Source organism: Xiphophorus hellerii, chromosome 11 (genome assembly GCF_003331165.1).
Source record: "Xiphophorus hellerii strain 12219 chromosome 11, Xiphophorus_hellerii-4.1, whole genome shotgun sequence".
Classification (NCBI taxonomy): domain Eukaryota; kingdom Metazoa; phylum Chordata; class Actinopteri; order Cyprinodontiformes; family Poeciliidae; genus Xiphophorus; species Xiphophorus hellerii.
In genome coordinates this window covers 15,035,492-15,055,528 of record NC_045682.1, presented here as the reverse complement: position 1 = coordinate 15,055,528, position 20,037 = coordinate 15,035,492, and the positions used below count along the sequence as shown (strand labels likewise).

At 39.1% G+C, this 20,037-nt stretch overlaps 1 protein-coding gene across 5 annotated transcripts in view; it reads left to right on the top strand.

The window, feature by feature from the left end:
* The window catches only part of msi2b (musashi RNA-binding protein 2b), a 301,650-nt gene that overhangs the window by 86,931 nt on the left and 194,682 nt on the right, over positions 1–20,037 (top strand). For all 5 annotated transcript variants that reach the window (XM_032576245.1, XM_032576242.1, XM_032576243.1 and 2 more), the window contains exon 6: positions 6,877–6,969. In XM_032576245.1, coding sequence (XP_032432136.1) covers positions 6,877–6,969 — 93 coding nt within the window. The remainder of the gene's footprint in view (positions 1–6,876; positions 6,970–20,037) is intronic.

Sequence of the window (20,037 nt, the reverse complement as noted above, 5' to 3'; positions counted from 1 at the left end):
TCTTGCATATCGTTCTAATCTGGTAATAGAAGGAATTACAGGCAATTCATGTAATACATACATGTATTAATATTTTCATATTCACTTAGCATGATTGCTTAGTAATAGCCTAGGGCTTCTTCTTATGCTAACTTCTGCATCCTCTCCAACAGCCAGCTAAATACTTTTATGAGTTGGATGCTAATTTTCAGGTTTATGTTTTTACTCTTTTTATAACATAATTTTTTATTAATGGGTATAAATTCAGATTTTTTTTTTAGGACTTTTAAGGCTTTGATGTTTAACTCATTGGCTGCTAAACAATAAACTGACTATAATTCAATGACTGGAGAATTTAGTGGCTCTCCTCTTCAGCCTCTCCATATATGAGAAGGTAATTACTCTAAATCATAATAAATGGGAATAATTGCCATTAAGTGAAACTGTGAATAGGTTTTTTACATCAGTGTAAAGGAATTTTGATCTGCTCTTCTTTCCAGAATCGTTGTAGTTCAGTCAATTTGTTTTAGGTCTTGCCAAATTCTCTCAACTCCAGACATTGATTTAGCTTCTACAAAGTCTTCATCTGATGTTTTTCTTTTTTCTGCTTTTAAACTATTCAGGAGCAAATTTCTACAGCTTTTTTATGATCTCAAATAAGTCATTTCTAGTCATTGCCAATTTGTTCTGTTTGGCATTGTTAAAATCAGCTAACAAGTGTTGACAAAGCTACATCTGAAGCCTTTTAACTTTTTTTTTTTGTTCTCTGTAGGCCTTACCATCTTTTAGGCCTTTTATTTTCATGACGAATTCACTGGGGCAGTAATTTGTGTAGCCATTCATATACGCCCAGCTTGGAGCTCTGAAAGAATTAAAAACACATTCATGTGTCGACACTCACAAACTTCCTCATGCGCACTGATAACCCTCCCTATTGTCTCTTAGGGGTGTGCAAAAATAACTACATGTTGAATTAGGTTAAAGGGAAAAAAGTGGGTTGAGGAATGGTCCATTTTTAAAGCTGTCAGCTTGAATTGTTGCGGAGATGGATTCTTGAAAGAAGTGAAGCCAAATGATCAGAACTAATGTTGCTTTAAATGCTGTGTGGGGAATTCTCGGTTCCCCAGTGGCTTCAGTGAAAACTGCATTTGTTAAAATGTATAATGATCTGTGTCAAATTAAAGTCATTTCATCCAATCTTCTTGGTGTTATTGCATTTGCTTCTTGTTTGAACAAATAACTGCTCTAATTTAAATTATGGGAAATATGTGATCCAGTTGTTAGTGTTAGTTAAAATGTATTAAATGGACAGAAATATGAGGAAATCATTAGAAACATTTGCTTTTTATTGAGAATAAAGAGTATGATAAAAGTTTGAAGAAAGAAAAAGTCAGTGGTCCATTGTCGTAGTAATATTTTCATAATTGGTCATCAGTCATAATTGGTTGACAAAGGTTAAAAAAAATACAGTATTTGTGTGGGGAGAGGAAGGTTAAGCAAAGTTTAAATCAAATCTTCTTTAGCAACTTTAGTCTCAAACTGGTGCTCAGTTTTATGCTTTGAAACATATTTGAATACCTATTTCTAGAAGACTGCACAATAAAAGTCTTGAAATTCTACTACGACTTTCAGCTTTGGTGTGTGACTCTGAAATTATAAGCGGGCCTTCATCTGGCCTCCCCTTTCTCATGGCACGTCTGCTCCTTTGGTCATTGACTTGGAAGGGGTTGCTAAAAGTAGGTCAGTTATTTCTATTGAATTTAATTCAGTGTTCCACTCTACTAAATAAGCCTTTTTTGGGTTAAACATACTCAAACAACCCTCAATGTATTCCCAAAGCGATTTATATTCTTCCCCACACTTAAAACAAAAATGTTTAGGCCCCACCATGGACCTCAAATCTGGAAGGATTTTTTGATGCTGGTGTGAATTGTCATGGATTTCTTCTTGCTCTTTGATTTTTTTATTTTATTTTTTTACACTCCAGGCTTTGGTGAAGCAAATAATTTCCATTAGATTGCAATAGTATAACTTTGTAATTGGAAAGCTTACATTGAGTCTCTTAGAGACGAATTTCAATTGTATATGAAACAGTTGGAACGTCGGAAGTTGAAAAGGTAGCAGAATTTTTTTTTACATTTAATTCTCCATTGTTCAAAAACTCAAAATGCGCAGCTGTAATGTAATTAGTTGCTCTAAACCGAACCCTCAACATTGTTGCAACTAAAGAAGTATTGGCGTCTGTTTGTATTTAAATCCTAGCTCTGAGATTTCCAAACTATTGACATATACATTTTCAAGTCCAGCATGTTTCATGACAGACAGGTTAAAAGCTCAAAAGAACAAAACACAGCAATTTTGGTGCATTACATTCTGCCTTCCTGTTATCTGCTGAAAGTCTTGGTCTCTCTCGCTCTTGCAGACTGAATGAAGCACAAAATATCTCACATAGTAGAAAATACAGTTTCCTTTTAAGCATCTTGTTGCATCTGTCCCTTAGCTGTTGCCGACTGACTGCCTTCTCACTCAGTAGTGACCTTGACCCTAAGGAGTTTTTCTGTCAACAATACATGGTTTTGTTTTTCTGGTTTCTTTTTGACCAATCGAGGTAAAAAAATGTTTACAATTTTGGTCACACTTGCGTAATATGTACATAGATTTAGTGGGGAGAACAGTACTTCTAAGATATCTTTTCTTGCTCTAACTCCTGGCGCGGCATAAGATTAGATACAGCAATTTATACTTACAGACAGGCCACTGAAGATTTTTTTTTTATTTTCTTAAAACTGGCATGAGTTTTTCTTATATTAGTAGCCACCATTGAGAGAAAAATAAAGTCATTTTGTTGCCCCATGAGCCGAGGAATCCTATCAGCAGTTGAGCTCACATGTCAAAACAGTAATAAGACAAGGCTGAGAGCTTGACTGGTCGCACCTCGATGGAGAGAATCTGAAATATGACCAGAGAGGGACGGGTGGCCCCGGAAGGGAACCAGGACATGTAGCTGATCTGGAGAGGGAAGCAGAGATGAACACCGACTTGTTCATTTTCATTTATTTATTTCCCAAAGATTGGCAATGATAAAAGTGATTGATGTTGATAAATAGTCACACAACCGCTTTATCAGCAGCTGTCTGGCGTGGGGTTGCCGGCGGCAGCATCCAGTGCTGATAACCCCCGAGGCCTGAGGGATGATGTCGGAAGGAGGAGGGGCGCTGGGGATTCTGCCGCTGCCGAATCTTGGCCAGTGTTAATCTGCAAAAAAACCCCAAAACTGTCCACTTTATAAGTCGATAATTTTGCACGTCTAGAGGTCAACCACTGCAGTGAAGGCAAAACGAAACATTATTGGAAGAGCTTTTTTTCTTTTCTTTTTTCTTGTTTTTTTTTATTTTTCACGGAGTAGAAATGGTTTCAGAAACAACTTAGTGTATTTTTCTGTTCATTGATCTGGTGACATATCAGCCCCAGCCTGTCAGGCTCAGGGTTTGTATCGTCAGTCTTGACTCAGCTTTCCTCGACCTAAACTGCCCTCGCTCAGCCTCAGATTTGTTTGGGGATTATCACTGCCATGGCAACGGCGGAGAACACTGGAAGCTGGCATGTGTACTCCGGCTAACATTTACCATGTAGCTGACACGACCTTGTTAGAATGTGAGCTCCATTCTAGCACGCTAATGTGTGGAATTGATACGGCTCCGTGGAAACATTTACAAGTGTCGACTTGTGGCTGAGGAAAAAGTCAAGTGATGGCAAAAGTCATTTGGATGTGATCATATTTAACTGGATCCCAAGAGCCACGTTGTGTGTCAGAAATATTTGTACACTCAGTCTGTGGTCTGTTTGCCGCGGCTGTATATTGATTTTCGGAGAAGGTCAAGCATATTTAGACACCTGTATGCCATTTCTAATTACTTCACAAGCAGCGTTTATATATTTAAGCCCTTTGCTCTGTGCTCATGAGAGACTGGTATGAGGGATGAGACTGGTATATAGATAAGGGTAACATTTTGTGTTTAATCCTTTAACAGACAATTCCTTGCCTTAAATTTATTTATTTTTTTCTGAATTAGGCATGGGACAATATGAGATTAACACAATATAACCTTGAACAAAAATACCCAAATCTCCCAGTATTAATTTTACTTTTATTTAAAACAGGAAGACAACAGTTATTCATACAGTACGAATAACAAATTCGTACATAGCACGAAAAAACATAGCAAATTAAGTTATAATTTCATTTGTTTAATTGATTAAATTAAAAATAAATACATGATAAATGTGTTTATGTGTATCAGAAAAGTGATAACTTCAATGAACGGTAGATCACTAACTATGACCTAATTACACATGTGTGCAGTTATATTTCTGTTCATGTGATCAGTCTCATTAAATAAAATGTTATTTGATCAGTTTCAAACTCAATTGATCTGAAAGATAAACTCTGCTAGAGAGGCTAAGTTTCATATTTACTCCTTCACCTGGTTCCAAACAGTCGGATATGTTTTCCTTCAAAATTGGGAATAAATATAGGAGTTTTAATTCAGCCAGGTGTCTAACATATGGGCAATGGGCTGTGCTACATCACTTTATGCTCTTTAGAACCAACAACTCATTCATTTGTTTATCAAGATCATTTGAACAATCCCAGTTTTTTTTTCCTAAACCTGTTTGTTTTGTAAAATTGCTCTGAGATATTCTTGTGAACTGCAACATAAAACATTTTACTAAATTAAAATCGAGTCATTCATTTTGAAGCCTTTCGTTCAGGGAACCGGCCTGTGTCTACAACATTTGTATCTTGCATCTCCGTCCCATAGATCTACGCTGTGTGCTTTCATCCTTTACTCTTTTTACCTCTGGACACTGAAGTAGAAAGAACATAATACTGAGAATCCGTGTATTTTATTTTTTTTGAATCCATCACAAGATCTGTTTGAAAAACACAATCCCTTCAAGTAAAATGCTTTTGTTTGTTACTTGTCTTGCTTATTCATTTGCTGTTTTGTGATAAAACATTGTTTTTTGTTATTTTTTTAATGACAAAAATTAAAGCAAAGGACTGTATGTGTGGGAGGCTGTGTGCATATGTGCAGGCTTATGCGCTGTGAGACTGCGAGCACCTGGAAAGCTCTTGACAGATGGTTACTTCAGCACTCGCTGAACGTTGCTTCTTTTTTCCTCCGTGTTAAGCCGCTTTCATATCGAAAGTGTTTCGGTCAGCATTTTGATCAAGGTAGGCTCTCTCTCAGCCATCCTGATTGTTTGCTGGGCATCTCTTAAGTATGTTTATCTTGCCCCCCATCATTTATTTCTGTTTGATTCAGGCGAGCCAGGAGAGATCAGAGCTTTGACTTTCTGCTGCTTTTTTTTTGTCTGTAGAGCAGTGCATCAAACATCATTATATGCTTCATCGTATCAGTAAATTCTCAATCTTTAATATAGGTTTCAAAAGAGATGAGGAAAATAGTTCATTGGGCAAAATGTCATTTGGAAGCAAAATACTGCGCAGTAATACATGCTTTTCTGTCTTTGTGTTTGTATTTGCCAAACAGGTGCAAGGAATACAAGTTAGCCAGATCAGTTTTGACAATTATTGTTCTGGAAGTTGTCATTTAGTCTCTCCTATCATTATTCCTGATTATACCAGCAGGCTGTGTGAAGTATCCAGTGCCTTTCAAACTTTAATGAATTTTATGGGGACTTTATTTGATAAGCAATGGGGGAAAAAAATGCATAATTGTGAAGTCGAAGATGAAACGAAAAACATCTTGGCTCATCGAAAAGGTGCAAAAAGAAAGCCAAAGTCCCGGGGAGAATGTGTGGCATGAAAATGAACACTTGTGCTGACCGGGGTTGAAGAGGTCAGATGTTGGGGTACATTGTGGTTGCTTTTAATAAAAAAGAATTTATAACATAACTCTAATTTCATCTGCAATTCTCTGACTGGTTTTTAATGGAGAAAGATCTGTGCACAACAAAAGAAACCTCCCCCCCCCCGCTTTACAGGTTTTTCCACCCATACTGGTGTAGATCTCAGAGAAATTGCCCCCCTAATTTTAGCATGTGCTCTGCAGCAGATGTTTGTGCCCTTTCAGATGCTGTGGGTAATAATCCTTAATATTCTTCCCGTTTGAAGCTAAATGAGCCTTTAATGCACTCTGATTCCATCTCCTAGCACTCATTAATTGTTTTTTGAAAGTCCATAAATTATCCGTGTTTTTTTTTCTTTTTTAATTATCACTATTTCTTTTTAAATTTTTCCAAAACATAAATGGAAACTTCAAAGATTAAACTGCAGATGTTTAGCTCAGCAAGGATCCAGTTTTCTGTGGAGTCATTTCAAAACTTGAAACGTGGTCTACGTCGCATCCTGGTCAAGACAAATGTTATAGATTTTTATGCAGATTTATATTTAGACTTTACATAATTTTTTTTTTTCATCATCTTTTTCTTCTGACTGGAAGCAATGTTGCTATTGTTAGACCCAGACTAGATCCCAATCCATCTGTAGAGGGAACTAAAGATGGCAAGAAGGCACTCGATCCTTCAAAAATAGTTTATTGCACAAAATTAATTTAGCTGAATTATGTTTTTTTACAATATTTATTTATAAAATATCCCAACAGTTTTTTGTAAAAACGTGAAAAAGGGGAATGTCTGTCATGGCCTCCCTTACATGAAGCTGTAACCTTCAATGTTTACAACCTGACTAGATAAGCGGCACTACACCACCGAATTGTCTTTGAAACTTTGCAGTGTGAATCTCTGCGTTCTCGCCATCCATCATCGCAGGTGCTGCTCACTCAGTGTGTTTTGGCGCCTCATTAAAGGTTGTGCAATGCATTTGAAGTCTCGTCACTCATCTTCTCCTCTCACCCTTTCTCCTTCCAGATGGTCACAAGAACAAAGAAAATATTTGTGGGTGGCTTGTCGGCCAACACGGTAGTGGAAGATGTGAAGCAGTATTTTGAACAGTTCGGGAAGGTAAGACTGCTTTCTGTTTCTACCCTGCGAAAAACTGAACTTTATTCCATTGCATGTGCAGAAAATTATGGTTTTACTGATGGCTGTGGAGCTGTTAAGGCCTCCATTTTTAAAAGGTTTTAGTATTTGTTTAGTTTTTTTTCTCCAACAGAGAAATGAGTTAACAGTTATTAGCAGTTGGCAGAGCATAGTTTAATGCCACTCCACCATAATAAATGGCTTCAAAATTTTTCCGAATAAATTTGGCGACAGCTCTGTGACATTCTGCTGTTTCTTCTTCTTTGTTTGCTGATGGATAATGGGTGTCTGAATTCAGCTGTCTGCTGAGAAGCTTTAGCTGCTGTGGGACTGACTCATGTCTGTGTGATTATTTAAGAGTATTAATTAGATATCCTTCAAATCGCTTCTATTTTTACAATGATTACTGGTGTTGCTTTGATGTGACATTGGCAAAATCTCAGCAGCACTGAAGTTAGCAGACTGCACTGTAAAAAACAAAAAAAAGAAAAAAAGAAAGGGGAAAAAAAGCTACAGCTGCATTTGTTGCTTCACATACAGATTTTGTGTATTTAGCCTTAGAAAAATTTGGTCCAAAATGACATCAATGATTTCTGTCTGCCTCGTGATAACAGCAGTTTTGGTTTTACTAGAGGAAATTTAGTTAAAAATTCCACATTAAGATTTTTTTTCCATACAATTTCTAAGATTAAAAAAAAGCATAAAGCATCCCCCACTTGTTGCTGCTTTCTGCCAGTGAACTGGCTGATAGGAGACCAGAACAAAACTGGTGCTTTTGGAAATGTTTGCAGTCAGAAAATTTACAGACACCACTGATCACTGTTATCAAACGCTGTTTTTAAAACTATGGTTGGGTAGAAACATGTATCATGTTTCTGGCCAAAGGCGTTTCATGAGCAGATATCATTCAATACTCCAAAAGGTACAATAGTAACTGTTGTATCTGTAATCTGTAATAATTTATATGTTATTTAAGTGGCAGTATGACTATTTTTTTTCATATACAAGTGTTATACATTTCCCACCCAATCTCTAATCAGCAAAAAAACAAATTTGCTCTAAAAAGCACAAATTGTGATCATAATTTGCAGCCTGATGGAATGCAGTAATGTCACAGAAATACATGCAGTCACAGTTTTTCCTGGAGGATATTATTACAATGTTACTCACCAGTAAGAAGTAGAGATTTATAACAGACTAACGTTGCCCGTCCCCTGTGGATAGTCAGTGTGGGAGCACCTTCTGTTAATCCAGCAGAATGCTCCGTATCTCATATTTAACAGCAGCCAACAACATCAGTATGGATGCTCTCCCACAATAAGACAAAAACAACAACAAAGAAAAAGACAAATTATGACAAGCAAACAGCTGAAGATGTGGCTGCATCTCCACACAGCCTGCCATGCCTGGTCAACAAAATGCATTGTGCTTACAGAGCAAACAAGCAATGACAACCAGCTGCCATGACCAACCCTAACTGTGCAAGTTTGATATCAGAATCAAACAAAGCTTAATACTGGAATCCCAGCTGAAGTTCTGACATCTACGTGCGACCTGGACCCGCTCGCTTGTATGTGCGCATGCACTGCTCGTGGTTTCTACACACTCCACCCGACAAATGTACGAGACATCGCCATGTGCACATGCTCTCCGGCTTGTATGCGGACACAAACAGGCTTTGATACAGTGGCAGCATTTCACAGATAATTTCCCCACACCGAGCAGAGATCCATTTCCCTCATGTCATATTCCACATCAGTCAAGGTCACCTTCAGCTGATCCACTCTGTGCAACATCAACACTTGACCTTGAGTTTTAGTAAGGATGGATTTTTCACAGGCACATAATGTACCATGTCCTGAAGGAGACAAAAGAGCTCTTATAAATTAATTGAACGTTTTTTTTTTTCTTTCCCCTTTTGTTCAGGCACTGTACACTTCTTACTCTCTCCCCCCTCCTCCTTTTATAAATCCCAGGTATTTTCTTGACTGGAAAAGTGCAAGGTGAAGGACTTTGTTTTCGCTCTTCTCCTGCAAAAGCGAGTTCAGGACCTCGCCGTGTCAGCTGGGTCTGCGACTTCAAGCGACGGCGGGGTTATTGTGACGACAGAATGGCGGCGAGCAAATATTCAGCATGACTTTGCAATCAATGGATGTTAGAAGGGACTCCAAATGATTTTCGACTTGATTGAATGACATAATTGACTTGATTATACAAAGTTTTATTCCTCCTTGAGGAATCCTCAAACGCTTAGGAGGAAACAAACAAATCAGACTGATTGAGCGAGATCTCGAGCGTGTTTCACAGCCCGCTCATGCACACTTGGAGTGTGTTAGCCGCACTGCTCTCGCCATGCGGGAGCGTGCCGGCGATTAACCGTTTTTACGTGGGCGCGCAATTAGGGCTAAGTGTATGTGCGGGTGAGCGGATTTGAGTGCTGAAAGACAATCGGAGTAGGTTTGGAGGGCTGTGACAGACGAGATACGGAGCAGAAATAAAATATATTTAAAAAAAGGAGGCTCTTCATGTTGAGTGTGTGTCCTTCCTTTCTGACTTTCACATCCCAGGATTTATTAAATAACCTGCCTGTCAGTGCAACCTACCATTATCGCCGCACACACACCGCTCGGAGAACTTACCCGCACACGGAGACACCAATTAATTGAGCTTGCCCTTCATAGAATCTTGGTGGCGGTCGGCATGTCGGTCTGTCACTCAGTCAGTCGGAGTGTTTTTCTGTTTGTTAGCACATATGCATGTCAGAGGGGGATATTTGCCTGCACAGTGGCAGTGCAGCCGGCTTTTAATATTTCTTGGAAATCTGTTTTAACGTACAGAGAGACTTGCAGAGAGACCATTAGGATTTTTCATATTTTGTCACTTTGCCTCCTCAAACTGCAATGTATCTTAATGGCATTGATGCAAAAGACAAACACAATGTCATACATAATTGTGAAGTGAAAAACTTAAAAGTGCGGCATGCAGATTTAGCAACAACATTTTAGAACCACCTGCCGCTGTAACTACAGACGCAAGATCCTTTGGGTCTTAAACTTTTGCACAATAAGACATTGATTTCGGCTCAGTCTGATTAGATGGAGGGTGTCTTACACCATGTTACCAATGGATTTCAAGTATGAACTTTGACTAGGTCATTATAACACATGAATATACTTTGGTACAAATCAATCCATTTGCAGTTTTGGCTAAGTATCTGTAGCTCTATATCTCCCTGTTGTGTATAACTCCCACAGCATGATGCTGCCACCTGCCTTCATCGTTGTGGTGATGGTGGGTTTAGGGCGGTTAGTCTTTCTCCACATGTATATATTTTTTTCATAGAAGCTCAATACCAGAGCAGCTTTTTTTCATGTTTTCACCACATGAAAACATGAGGCAGGACAACTTATTTCTTTTTCTAAACAATGACTGCCACTTTTGCGTAAAGGCTTTATTTTTTACCAGTTGGACTTGGAACATATCTTGCCACTTCATCTGCAGATGTTTTCAGCTCACAGACCAGCAAGGTTACATCAGTTACACTAAACAAGTGAGAACTCTGGTTGTAGTGTGACAAAATGTGAGAAAGTTTGATGGGTTTCAGTACTTTTGCAAGGCACTGTATATATCAATCATCACACAACTACAGAAACATTCTTTCTGACCAGGAACTAGCCTTTTCACGGTTCTTTAGCAGGTTCCACATAAAGCATTTGTCTGTGTGTGTGTATGTACACACAGTAGCATGGGCCAATTAGCAGGATGTGGTCTAGAGAGATAGCTGTGGTTGGGAGGCAGTGGAGGAGAAACAGCTGGTGTGGCCACAACTGGGTCACAGGTTCTGTCTGTGACCTCGGCACCTTTCCCTCCTTTCCCCTCCCTCCCACTTCGCTCCTCTCTGTCTCCATTCGGGCGCATTTGTTGTGAGGAGAGGCTGACAGCTCTCACTCTCGCTTCCACTCTCACAGCCGTCACGATTAGGACAGAGCACATACCTGAGCCAGGCACAGCTTCTGGGTAACTGCCTGCACAGCCAGAGACAGTTTTCTCTTCTTTTTTTTTTTGTCACCTGAAGGTGTGCATCCGCAGTGATTGTGACAGTCATTTGAACAGAAACCAAGTGTGGTTGTGTTTGACTGATTCTAATGCATCTCGGATGGATCCCATTACCTGCTTAATAGTAGCCACATCCTGCCATCCATTTTTTTTCCCCTTTCTCAGGCAACACACGTCACTTTAGCCCTGCAAGCCAGATGAGACAATCTTATCAGTACTGCCTGAGTTCCCTTTATATTCAAGGACTCTTAACTGGAGCCTGCTGCTATTTCAGCCTGGTAATAAAGTCAAATTAATCAAAGAGCTTTTTGACCTACTCGTTGCCTTTGTGACTTATATATTGTGGACTTAAAAACTATACAAGAAAATGTAAATGTTGATATGCTACTGTGTTAGAGCAGCATACATTATATGTAGTGCGAGGGAAAATTACACATCAAGGATTTATATTTTTACAAAATCACCTCTGCCTTCCAGTTAAAGCAAGATATATACAGTTTTATACAGCGTATGCGCTGTATAAAACGAGACTTATAGCCCTTTTTTCCACACTGATCTTTAAATAAGACAAAGCTTTTCCTCCTTCAGGTTATTTAGGATAGAGCATACCTTTTCATTTCTGCTCACAAAGTGAGATTGATTTCAGGGTTTTTGTGATGGTCACGCCAAATGACTTTGTTGTACTTAAGCTTATGTGTAGCTAATTTGGCCAAACTTTACCTTCTTGACTTGATTCTTGAGTTGTTGTTTTATTATTTTAAAATCTAGCGTGCTCTCCCTATGATGCCATTTGTGAAGTGCACCAGTTCCTCCTGCATCAAATTACCCACTTGACATGATGCTGCCACTAAGACACTTTACTGGCCTGAACTCCTCAGCTCCCCTTACAGATTTTCATTAAGGTATAAGTCCAGGGATTCAGACAAGAACTTTGGTTTTTGTGTGTCCTGAACTGTGTTTGTTTCATTTCACCATATATTTTGGTTTATGTTTGTTACAGTTGAACAGAAATTAATTTTTTCTTCCTGCCTCTCAAACAACCTTTTGGTGAATGTATGGTGTCATATGGTTGTCACAGAGACTGTGCTCAAAAGATGCTTTTGTTTGTTGAAGTTCTTTAATAATGATTATTGGAGTTTTTTTTTTTTTTTAATTTCCCCAGTAGATATGTGACTTAGTTGAATGGCATTCTCTCTTGTGTCTCCCATTTTGAAGAATGGCTTAGAGCACAGGGCTTCTGTATTATGTAATATTTTTACCCAAATGAAACAGGGAGTCCTGGACTACTGGTCAACTGGTCTTTCTGGTCAACTGAAAAAAAAAAACAACTTACAAAATGCTTTATCTACATTAAATTTATACAAATTGTTCTCAGTAGTGATTGATTTTATTAAAATAAAAAACGTATCTTAATGTTGGGTGTTTTTCGGTCTGAAATGAAGCATCTGTTCGTTTCAAGCCTTTTCAGGCGTCTTTATCTGGATTGCCGATGAGTGTGGAGGACATATTATATTACATCATTGCATTCCAATATATGAGTTATTGGTAATAACTTGTCATAACCGTCAAGTGACTCAGTAGGGTATTGGGATTCAATTTGCATAATCTGCATAGGCAGCTGTCCCATCCCACTCTAGTGTGATTCCTTGCTGTAGTCAAAAGTTCACAAAAATCTCCCACTTAAAATCACAGAGTTTATACAAGTCTTATTAATGATTATTATACTACCCTGTGTTTTGGCAGTAGTATATGCTATGGTATGCTTAAATTGCATTTGTGATTTTGCATTAAATCACACGTGAAAACACAAGTGTTCCACTGACGCAATTGCTCTGTCGATAAAGGGTTGTAGTGTGTAGGCACCTTAAAAATGTGTATGTGCAGCACCAGCAGTGTCCCTTCCCAGGAATGAAAACAGTTCTCTCTACAGTTAAAGGCATAATTAGCTGCGTTGCTTAATGCTTCCTCATTGGTTTATTGTAATCGGCTTTGAGCCCTCTCATATTGCCCTTACTTGCCTAAGCTGAAGCAGCTCGAGCTCACCGACTCAGTATCTGCTCTCCTTTTTTTTCTCAGATGCGCACAGGCCCTGAAACTGACTTTTTAGTTTCATCAGAACTACTTGCTTCCATGTCACCGGGTAGCTACAATCATCCCTTTATGTCCAAGCAGTGCTGGTTCTCTCGCTCCACTGGTCTAAAGCCAGATCCTGGAGGCGGAGCACAGAGGGGAGGAGAAGAAGGAGCTTAACCAGTTCGCTGCCGCTGCGCTCAGGAAGAATAAAGGTAGAGAGGTCACTGCGGAGGAATACAATGAGGTTTGTAGAGGAATAAAAAGAAAAGTTACTCTTTGAGTGTAAGAGTGATGACCTCTGTTAGAGGACACTGGAAGGATGAGCGATTATTGTCAGACCGGTGTGTGTCCTATCTCATACTACAGCTGCAATATTCCCGCAGTGTTTCACCTCTGGAGAAGTGAACTGTCTCTGTGCTTTGCCCAGACTTTCTGTAAGATGGAGAAGATAAAGGGAAGAATCGAAATTATAAAAGCATTAGAAAGAGAGTGCATGAAATTCGTTCTGGGTCTCCGGTAATCTAATACCACGGCTGACATTTTGTGAGCTCTTATATTTTGTAAATGGCAGAAAAATAACTCAGTGTGACCATTTGTAAAAAGCGCATGAATTCATTTTGCATACCTGCCCTGTCACCTTAGTGAAGGCTCTCAGGTATTTCGAGGGAGGGAAAAAAAAATGTCACTGATGACAATTAATATCAGTGAAATATACTGTGGAATGTTGTCCTTAGAGAGTGCATTTGAATCACTGTGCAGAGATTACAAATCACCTCTAATCATTGATCTCATCATTCTTCTTTTATCTGTTTGATTGCACACCTAAATTTAACCTTGAGTTGCATTAAGCTTTTACAACAGCCCATAGAAAGCGCTTAAAATAGATCTCATGATGCAGGATATTAATTGCACTTTAGTCTTCTTCTCAGGTTCTCTCTGCTTATTGGCTAAAATAGCAAACATGAATGATTAATGCACAAAAATACAGACAAAAAAAAGGAACCTAATCAAAAGGCCACAGTCCTTCTTTCCACTTCCTCGGCTGGTGCAGGTGCACATTTGCATGCAATTTACATGGTCGCTCGCAGTGACCACTGAGACTCCAACATCTCGGTGTCCATCATCAGCTGACATTCGGTGATTGTTTCCTCTGTGCCGTGACTCACCCAATCAGCTGAGGATATAGTCTGGTTCCAGTGATTAGAAGGAGTGATCAGAGCCACAATGATGGAGCATGTGCCCTGTAGTGGAGATTTAGCCAGGGGCTTCAATCTCATTGCAGTCACTTGTAGTTAGTGACTGAGACTAGCTGTGAGGAGGGCAGTGCAATATAAATGAATGAGCTGTGAATGGGGATATGACTGCGGTGCTGCAGGGCCGTGCAACAAGGTGGGGGAGGGGAGACGGGGCTGTTAGACAAACTGTTTTGTATCCCCCTTGACCTTTATGTGCCCAGTGGCCCAGCAACATTTCCAGCTGAGTGGCTTTTAAATCGCTGCTGAAAATTAGAGATCTATTTCAGAGCTCGGACCATTTTAGTATGTTTGCTTCTGTAGAAGCGTAGGTGTTACAGCCAGACATTGGTCAGTACAGATTCCCATGGTGGGATACCTTATGTAAAACAAAGAAAATAAATACATATGCCGTATTTTCTGGACTATAGAGCGCACCTCACTAAACGGCGCATCTACAAAGTTTTTTTTTAAAACTGGAAATGTGCATATATAAGCCTCACCGGGCTATAAGCCGCTGATATCTCCGCTGCTCTCTGTTTTTCACAAGGTCGCTGGATTTATTAAGGAAGCAACCCTGCGTCTCTCAACGCCGAACCATGGATTCGTTCACGCCGAGCTTACGTGCAGCGGCTCTATTTCCCTCCTGTACTACTAGATTGATAACCCTCAGCTTAAAAGCTGCATCATATGAACTTCTTCGTGTTGTTTTATTATAGAGTTACAATAGTATAAAAAGTGCTTCGAACCATCATATTTAACTGGAAAACAAAAACGGAAGTAAGCTACTTTCAGCCAGCACAAAGACAGTGTGCAGCAATGAGTGAGAGAAAGGCATCATTGTGTTATTCTATCTTGCCTACATACACAAAAAACACATTCATTTGGGCATTCTGGCCACTATAGTGAAAGACTAGAAACATTTCTAAAGCAATGGATTTGTCTCATAATTAAGGCAAAGTTGTACTTTCCTTTGCTCAGACAGCTGATTGGCAGTGTGCAGCAACAGGTCGTAAAAGGAAAGTGGCAAACAGCTGCTGTTGTAGGCATATAGCCAGAAAACATAGTTTTTATCTGATATCTCATTAAAAGGACTGAAGTTGTTGGGGTATTTTTTAAACTAACTTTAAAAAAAACGTCAGCATTCAGTGATACAGGGAACTCATACATGCCTCGTTACATCATATGACCTAACTGTAGTGGATCTAGACTGTAAAGATTAGACGTGTAACAGAAAAAAGATTGATTTGTGACTCGCTGATCATGCCTATCACGTAGTCTTCCTCAACACCTCGGTGCTCTGCAGTATTGGTGGCTCACAAAGGGCCTTGGATCAAGGGAGATTGACACCTTTCTGAAGGCCTGCAGACTCATCTCCCAGCTGTCCCCACTGAAATGGCTCCCCCGGGATAAGCCGGGATTGGCTTGATTGTGTTATCGGCGACTGATCGGGTCATTGAATGATGGAATTTTGAGCTCCTGTTCTGCTTAAAGAATGAAATGTTTAAAGAAGATTGACTGTGATTGGATCAGATCCAGCACCTGCTCAGAGGGGTCAGTCAGGTGAAAGCAGGAGGCAGCAATCTTTGCTGTGCCATTGTGACACGACCAGACGGGGGGAATTAATGTGTGTGTTGGGTCTGATGGCGGTTGGTTGAGAATGGCGGTGGTGGGGTGGGGGGTGGAGATGCCATTCAACAGGGAAGCGGTTTTAAAAATGTCATCAGAGGAAGTGTCATGAGTAATTTGCAGCAGTCCTGACATCAGACTGGTGTGGAGGTGGACACCTCGGCTCTGCAAATTGCAGTCTAGTCCTGGGGGAATCTGATGTGGGAGAGTGCCACTGAGATTCCAAGAAGTGTTTATTTCTCAGATGGATATGAAATATGTTTTGAAATATGCTGTATGTTTGTTCTTAAGATTGGGATAGAGAGATAGAGCTTTGGATTGTTTTAATAGCCGATAGGCATATTTGAGTTTCGGCCCACAGATTTTGCAGTCTCCCCCTCTGAGTGACGGATCTCTTCTTCTGCATGCTGCAGCTTATTTAGAGAAGAAAGACAGTCAAATTTCACTGATGGACTTTTAAAACGGAAAACTCTTAACGACTGCTATCCAGTTGTGTATTTGTGAATGTAAAGACAGCTGTGTAATGCATTTTCTCTGCAGGATTAAAGAAAATACCACAAATTTGTTTTTGTTTTTGTGCCAATGACATCACAAAAAGCAAAAGAATCAAGCTGTTTTATTGTTGCCCAATCATTTTTCTGCAGCTGTATACAACTCAAACACCTGTTGGGGAGTTTGAGGAAATTAATTAAAAACCACCCAAATGGGCAACTTGATAAATAATCTAATCAGTTGCTTTGTAACTCATGTCATGTAATGATAACAACCGGAACATCAATGCTAGTTTGTGTGAAGATTGACTTTTATGGTCTGTTTGAAAAACCAGCCGTTCCATGTTGTTCAGTATCTAACAAACATCTAAGGTGAGTTTGATTAGTTTTACAGAAAAGCCTTGCTAGTAGCTTTAATAATGCTAAGGTGACATCCATCCATCAACACAAACCGCCGTTGGAGGCGACCAGTGAGCATAAACCATGACTCTGCACCACCTTAACAAACGGGTTTTTGACACATTACAATTCAAATAATGACCATTCACAATGCTCGCCCGACATCTGAGCTGATACACAAAGAGCTTTATAGATCTTGTGACATTTGATAACGGCATTTGTGCCATCTCCCTAGATGGATTTTTTCCCCCTCCAAATGCCTGAGCAGAAGGCAATGTCAATAGAACTGCTTGAGATTAACCTTTAACTCTGATGCGTCATTGAACATTTTAGATAGTAAACCAAATCAGTAAGAATCTCATTTTACGCTATGTGTTATTAGACGGGACTCTGTCACAACCTTTGCTGTTTCTATCCCAGAGTCTTGCTCCCCAAAAATCTGTAACTTGGTAAAGAGAACACGTTCCTGCCCTTATTTTGAGTTTCAGCTTGAATAGGCGAGGAGAACAGGGAAACATATACTGATAAATGTTTTTGAAGTGGGCAGCAATCGGATTAAACACCCTCTTAAAATGAAATAGGACTTTAAAAATAAGCTGTCTCATTAAAGGACAGTAAGAAAAGCTTGATTTTTCAGTGGGCTTTTGCTGTGTCTGACATCCCACAACACTTACGTGCATTCAATGTAAATGCGTACTTCAAGTGGCTCTTTGCCTGTGCTTCTCTAAAGCCACCTACTGCAGTTTGACCAGGTCCACAGGCAGCTCTAGCTCATTCCTCCCACGCATTGGCTCCTTAAGATCACCAGATAAAATGCTCCTGCATGGAAATGTACACATTGTGCTGTGGCTTGATGTGAAAGGGCTAAAGACATCTTAAAGGTTTCACTTATCGAAAAACACCTACCTATCGCACCTGTGTGTCTCTGTGTGGTCTAGATTTAAAGCCTAAACTCGTCCACTTCCCAGAATCCCTCGATTAGAAATTGCTTGTGAGGTTTCATTTTGATATTGCAGTAAAATCCAACATTGGTAGTGACAGACCTATTACACCCAGTAATACTTAGCTGCAGTGGGGTAAGCAGAGGAAAATAAAATAGGGTAATTGCAATAAAAAAAAAAATTTAGTTTCAGAACGAGATGCAAATGCAGTTGTTCTAGTTTTCTATAAATAATGTATTATGGGGTATTGTATGTCTCTCACAGCTTCTTTTTTCAGAAACCTCAATGATCAGGTTTTATTTATTATTCCAAAGCCAGCTCATGTTTGCAGTAAATATGTTGTTGTTAACACTGGACAAAGCTTCCTACCCTGCTGACAGCTTGATGAGGCTTCACTTCATGCTTTAGACTAAATGCCTTTGTCAACATTGATATTTCCACAGCGACAATATTGACTACCAGTTGGGGACAAAATGAAGTTATGACTTAATGGTGCTAGATTAATAGTCAGGAGATCATAAAAAAGCCATTAGGTTTCAACTAACTGGGAACACAAATATATGCACCAATACAGCTCATTATAGACCAGAAAACTGATACCAAATCCAAATAAATTTCTCTATATGGCTTAAGATTTTCAAAACACTCATGAGCTGGTAGTTTTTTAGATTATGAGGCTTTTAAAATCGTTGTATTCACTCAAGAGTGTTGAACAAAACTGTGCAATGTGGAACTACTTGCTTAATTTAAAATAGACAAGCAACAATTACTTCTGCTGCTGCATAAATAACAAGATATTGATTATTACACATATGATAATGTTATTTAGAGAGGACAGAGGCTTCTTCAATGCTTTTGTACCAAATGCTGCCAGCCAATCCAACAAGGGAACTCTTTAATAGCTCACTTTCTCACATACATATTTGTTTTACATTTTTTCATGCATTTATAATGTATTAAAAAAATTTAGTGGTTAAATGAAAAATCTGCAGAATGTTTATTTATGAATTAGTCAGAATAATTGATAGAGTTCTCAAGTAATTGTCAGTTGTGGCCCTTTACTTAATTAGCCAAGCAAAGTCGCATGCTGAGAATTTATAGATGCGAGAGATTACACTACAGTGAACAAATATTGTTGCATTTTAGTATCACTACATTGTGTCACACCTTCAATGGCCTCTAGTTTAAAAGAACTACTAAGTTAGATTTGTCTTTTATGAGTGTCTATTTAATTAAACTCGAGAAATAATTTTGCTAAAGTGTTTGTTCTTGGGACAAGCGCTCTGGGAAGTGGATGACGGCCACTTTGCAGGCTTCCGGGACTTAGCCTAAACTAAACTGAGCATTTAGCAGGAAAGCATTAATAAGCCCAGAGGTAATATTCTGTCTCACCTGAGAGGGCTGCATAAAAGGCAACATAACAGAAATAGCAATATTTCTAGTGGTGCAAGCCTCTCTGCTGTGACCAGAGATAAACATATTGAGCTAGAAATGGCCTTGGAATGTCCTGTTCAAGAGAAGCTCAATGTAACTTAATGTAATTTTGACAGGAATCAACATGCACAATCGCTATCATAGATCTAAAGAAAACAAACAACAACCTGACAATGCCTTTTCGGTGACATTTAACATGACTTCAAATCACCTTGAAGGAATCATTCAGCATTTGCAAAACATGCTCATTTGCTTTCTCGTGAAGGCTTAGATAAGAAAATTGATGTCTGTCCATTCAATATGAGGCTGCAGCCAACATCTTACCTTAGATAAGAACTAAGAGTATAAACAGAGGGAAACAGCTAGCCTTGCTCTTTCTAGCTGCTGTAAAAGTTCACCTGGGATCAATCTCCCTTTGAGAGGGCATGAAAGCTCTCTTTTAAAAGGGAAACTTTGGCTTCAATTTTTTTTTATCTTTGTATTTTAGATATGCCCATCCCATACCAAACAGCAGCCCAGCTCCCCGAGGTGGGAGCTGTGAAAATAAAGTATTTTTATTGAACAGGGCTGTTATTATCCCAATGAATCAGTAATCAATGAGCAGATTTTCTTTTTTTCTTTTTTTTTTATTTCGTATGCCATTTTGAACAATACAAGCTTTTGGAGTTTTGATTATAATAATATAATGAATATTCATTTTAAACCCATAGAATCATCTGTATAGATAAATACAAATGGAATACATGTATCATGCTGGCAAAACATAAAGTAATAAAAAATTAACTCAAAATACTG